The sequence below is a fragment of the Sinocyclocheilus anshuiensis genome, unplaced genomic scaffold (assembly GCF_001515605.1).
Source record: "Sinocyclocheilus anshuiensis isolate Anshui unplaced genomic scaffold, SAMN03320099.WGS_v1.1 scaffold1518, whole genome shotgun sequence".
NCBI lineage: Eukaryota > Metazoa > Chordata > Actinopteri > Cypriniformes > Cyprinidae > Sinocyclocheilus > Sinocyclocheilus anshuiensis.
The window spans coordinates 978,129-983,480 of NW_015548194.1; the positions used below are offsets into that span (position 1 = coordinate 978,129).

Consider the following 5,352-nt stretch of genomic DNA (forward strand, 5'->3'; position numbering starts at 1 on the left):
AAAAATATAAACCTTGACAAAAAGTAGTCTTTGAGAATGCCTTAATATACATTTAAATCCACAACCTAATAAAAGTAAACAATTATGTATAAAAACAACTAGGGAATTCACAAGCCTATCTATAGAGTCCTATGCAGGAATCTAGTGGTTACACCATGAAATTACAGGTTTTTCTTTTTTTTTGCTCTCAGCAGGAGGTGCTATTCTGCCTTTAAAAATTGGATTTTAATGGCCTAGTCTCTATTTTAATCTGAAATACTGCAGTAATTGAAAAATAATAAAAAAAATAAATTAGAAAACACATTTTTTTGTACTATTTCAAAGGGAAAAATTGATCATAATTATTGCATAAATATTAATTAGTACCATGAAATTCTCTCAAAATACAAAAGAAAAAATATTATTGAACAAAAATATATTAGATTGATTTTACTGAAGAAAAAAAAGTTTCATTTCAGGTGTCCGGTCACTTTTGACTCCCAAATGAGGAGCGCACAAGGTTAAAGATATACTGTTAATGTTCAAAATATGAACTCAAAATCAGCAAATTCAGTAGATGCCTTAAAGGGATAGTTCACCCAAAAATGAAAATGTATGAGTTGCTTTCTTATGTTGAACACAAAAGAAGATATTTTGAAGATTGCTGGTAATCAAACAGTTGGTGGTTGCCATTGACTTCCATAGTAGGAAAAAAAAATACTCAATGGCAACCTTTGATTACCAGCAATCTTCAAAATATCTTCTTTTGTGTTCAACATAAGAAAGCAACTCATACAGGATGACAGAATTTTCATTTTTGGGTGAACTATCCCTTTAAGGGACCTGTTTTGGTGCCTTACTTCTTTAAAGGGTGAAATGGTTACTAGGGACTTTGCAGCAATGCATTCAGAACCCAAGGGAACACTTAAGCAATCAGGGGGACACATTTAATGATGGCCCCAAGGCAGGGTTTACCAAACAGGTGCTCATGAGGGAATTGCAGGGTGTTTGTAAGTTGATGAAAAGCTAATAATTAATTAAATGGAGTGTAACATTAAAATAAACACATGAGGTTGCACAATTAACTGAAATATCTCATTAAATTGCGATCATCGAACTAAACGTTGTGATTTAATTAAAGATATTATAATTAGAATCATATCTTGTGTTTCAGAGTTAAGAGCGGCATTGTGTTTATTTATACACCAGCAGCTTATAATGACAAATTATCATTACAATTTCACTTATCTATGAATTAAAAAAATAATAATTGTTTTAGTTGCCACTGATATAATTATTTGTCAGGATATTTTACCAGTAAATCACTGCAGCTTGTCTCAATGTTGATTTTTGTTTTCAAACACTCTTTAGGACAGAGTTTCTCTAATGTTTGTCCCAGGGTCCAGTTATTCCAGTGCATCGTCTATGTGCTAAAGAGTTTGGCAGTAACTTCTTCTTGCACTCTTTGTAATACAGTCGTGCATAATGATGTGTTGTTACTTTTCAAGACATTAAACTTGTGATTTTCACCTAGAGGACCCTTTTTTATGCAAATGAAGAAAAAATAAGATGTCCCAGAGACTGTTGTAACCAGAAACATATTAACGTGCCTTTACACAACAAGCGTAAATGTAATAACACTAATGTTATATAAGCTGGAATTACGAAGGAAAACATTTTTTCAAAGTTTTTTACTTCAAAAGTGAAATTCCAATTTGCACAAAAGAGTTAGAATGAAAACACTGATCATGCAAACATTTACCACAGATATCCAACTTATCGTTACATGATTGTCACATTACATAGCCCTGTATATGCATATATAAATATATAAACTACGTTTTTTTCCCTCCCATGACCTAGCACTGACTAAAAAAATAATCACTGAAATGAAATGACCAGATGAAGTCATTACATGTGTATTTATATGTTGTTTTATGATTTAACTAGAAACTTGCAGTGCCATCAATTTCAACTACAATAATAGCATTCCAAAATGTAAAAAGGTCTTGGAGGTTTGTGCCGAATAAATAGACATAAGTGCACAATTGTGATATATATTCTCTGTGCATCTAGAAACATTGTGCAGTTTACATATTATCTCAGGAATGTACCTCTGAGGGAGTTTATATACAATTTCAGAGGCGGTTTATTCATTTAACATCCCAAATATGTGGGAACACAGTACAGTTTGATTGGTTATTGTGTTTCTTCATAGCTGTAATTCAGAATATAAGCAAATATAACTAGTTGATTAAAAAAAAATTAAATTAAATATTGTAAATTACTTGACAATATACCGTATAAATGATACATATAGTATATAAAATATATAAAACACACACTTAGACTCGTATGTGTTTAGTTCCAGTGTCTTTTTATGGGCTGGAAAAGGTTCTCAGGCATGTTTCTGTAAACAAATATTAAAAAATAAAACAAGCTTCCTCTATAAAGATGTCTTAACAGCGCTCATGTATCAAATTTGTGGATCTTCAACAATTAATTAGTCACTTGTATAACTGCAACTTCACAGACCAAGAAAAAAGTAGTGCTGTCAAACGATTAATCGCATCCAAAATAAAAGTGTTGTTTACATAATACATATGTGTGTGTACACTAGGGCTGCACGATTATGACAAAAATCATAATTGTCGATTATTGCCTTGAAATTGTAATTGCGATTATTAATTACGATTATCACAATTTATATTGAATTATGTTTATACCATTGTTTAACGCAACTGCATGCCGTATTTTTATATGAAAATAAACAAGCTGAAAACACTAACTGAAAAACCTTTAGTGCTTTTCTATAGTATTAAGCCTCAAATGTCAAATATACATCGGATTGGTTTCTTCTTTAAATGATAAAAAAGTACAAATATGAATTGTATTATAATGTTATGCTAAAACTAAAATTAAAATAATGGGAAAAACCCTTAAGATAACGTAGAAAGGAAAAAACGCATCTTAAGCGTGCAGAATAACATAAGTGGACTTTGAACGATTAATTGCCGCTTTGAACGATTACGTAATTGTGGCATCCATAATTGTAATCGCGATTAGAAATTCGATTAATTGTGCAGCCCTAGTGTGTACTGTGTATGTTTATAATGTATATAAATACACACACATGCATGTATATATTTAAGAAAAATATGTTTTATATACAAAATATTAATATTTATATATAACAAATTATATACGAATATAAATATATACACACACATGTAAATATTTTTTTTTAATATACACATGTATGTTTGTGTATTTATATATACATAATAAATATACACAGTACACACACATATATAAACAACAATGTTACTTTTATGTTGGATGCGATTAATCGCGATTAATCGTTTGACAGCACCAAAAAAAAGTTAAAACACGTATTTACATGTGATCTGTACTATCACAAAGACTTGAATTGATCCCACTAGATATTTGCTCTGGATTGCACGTGACTGTCGTCTTCAGCCCGGCGTCTTTCTGTGCTCAGTGATAGCGCTCCAGAGTTTACACAGGACTCCACCGCTGGAAACACTTACAGACTTTTCATTAAGACCCTAAAGAATCATATCAACTTGTGGAAAATGGGCATCCAATGACCCCTTTAACAACTACCTATAATATATAATATACAAAGTACACACACGTATATTATGTAAACAACATTTTTTTATGTTGGATGCGATTAATCGCGATTAATCGTTTGACAGCACCAAAAAAAAGTTAAAACACGTATTTACATGTGATCTGTACTATCACAAAGACTTGAATTGATCCCACTAGATATTTGCTCTGGATTGCACGTGACTGTCGTCTTCAGCCCGGCGTCTTTCTGTGCTCAGTGATAGCGCTCCAGAGTTTACACAGGACTCCACCGCTGGAAACACAAGACAAGAAAAAACTGAATCTTACACTACTTGTTGCCACTTTTTATTGTGCATAGCAGAGAACCTTTATAACCCTAAAGCTAATGTAAATTATGCCAGCTTCACACCACACTAGAGGTCTGCTACCCGACCCGAACCCGACGGGTCACGAAATACTTTCGGGGTTCGGGTTCGGGTTAAAGTTTAATGAATAGCTTCGGGTTCGGATAGGGCTCGGGTTTATAGCTAAACTAAAACAATATGCAGTAGGCTACACTGCTTAGACACACGCACACACATTAGTGCACACGACAACATAGCACGGAAACTTTTATTAGTAAAATAGCTTCGACAGGCTACCGACTCGCAACTTTATATTTCTCTGCAATGAGGGGGTAAATCGCTGTTTTTGAAGTAACTAATCCTCATTGCTTGTAGAGAGAAGCGCGCAGACGCAGGTTCACACACGCACTTTCATCCCTCTCTCTCTCGCTCGCTAATTCAAATAAATGATATAATTAATTAATTCAAATAAATGCGATCTTACCGCACTGCATCTCTGTGTCTGATTTAAAGCAGGCCAAATGCTAACGAACCTTAACTGACGAAAATGACCATAATTTGCACGATGGAAGAATTATTGTCTTGTATACAACCATTCAAAAACTCGGCAGAATTTATGTGACCGAGGCAACTGATGTTCATAAACTTTCATAACTGGTAAGTGTTTTTTCTTTTGCCTTGTGAACTGGCCGAGCCTTAATGATTCTGTTTCTTTACATGTATTTGTTTACTGACCATTGCATGCAATTGTGAAATACAGCATTTTTTTTAAATTGGCTATTCGTTGTGGGGAAAAAAAATAAAAAAAGATCTCGGGTTCGGGCTCTAAATGTAACTGTGCCGCTCGTGTCGGGTCGGACGATCTCGGGTTCGGGCTTCAGTTTAAAGCCCGTGCAAACCTATACACCACACGTCAACACCATGTATACGGGTCAAAGACGAAAAAGCGTTTAAGCATAAAAACAATAAGTGTAATACTGCTTTAAATTGTTGTTGTTGTTGTTCCCAAAATTTTTTTAAAAAAGTTTTCTGTTTAATTTAATTACAATTTAGTTTTTGTTTCTCCGAGCAAAAAATAAATATCATACATTTTTCCCTGATGTACAGAAGACACCCACTAAAATGTAATTCAGTGTAACAATCTTGTCAGGCATATTTACAACAAAAATCAATTATAGACATATTAAAAGACTAATTACTTTTACCCCAAATACTAATTAGTTGTAATTTTACATTTTTAAAATTTGCCTCTATCCTAGGTTTTGCCCATTGGTCAGTAAGAATTTTTTACTCATTTAAAACTCGATAAAATTTTATATGCTCCCTTATTGTTTTATATATTTTAATATGTACACGTCAGAATAAGCATGTTGTTTGAATTTTGACATAAATATCGTGTTACACTGAATGACAATGTAACATTATTTCAACC

The 5,352-nt window shown here is 32.9% G+C and overlaps 1 protein-coding gene across 1 annotated transcript in view; it reads right to left on the bottom strand.

The window, feature by feature from the left end:
* Positions 1-3,671: 3,671 nt before the first annotated feature.
* Positions 3,672-5,352, bottom strand: part of map3k5 (mitogen-activated protein kinase kinase kinase 5) — a 49,481-nt gene continuing 47,800 nt past the window's right edge. The window contains exon 30 of the mRNA XM_016439804.1: positions 3,672-3,868. Coding sequence (XP_016295290.1) covers positions 3,808-3,868 — 61 coding nt within the window. The 3' untranslated portion in view covers positions 3,672-3,807. The remainder of the gene's footprint in view (positions 3,869-5,352) is intronic.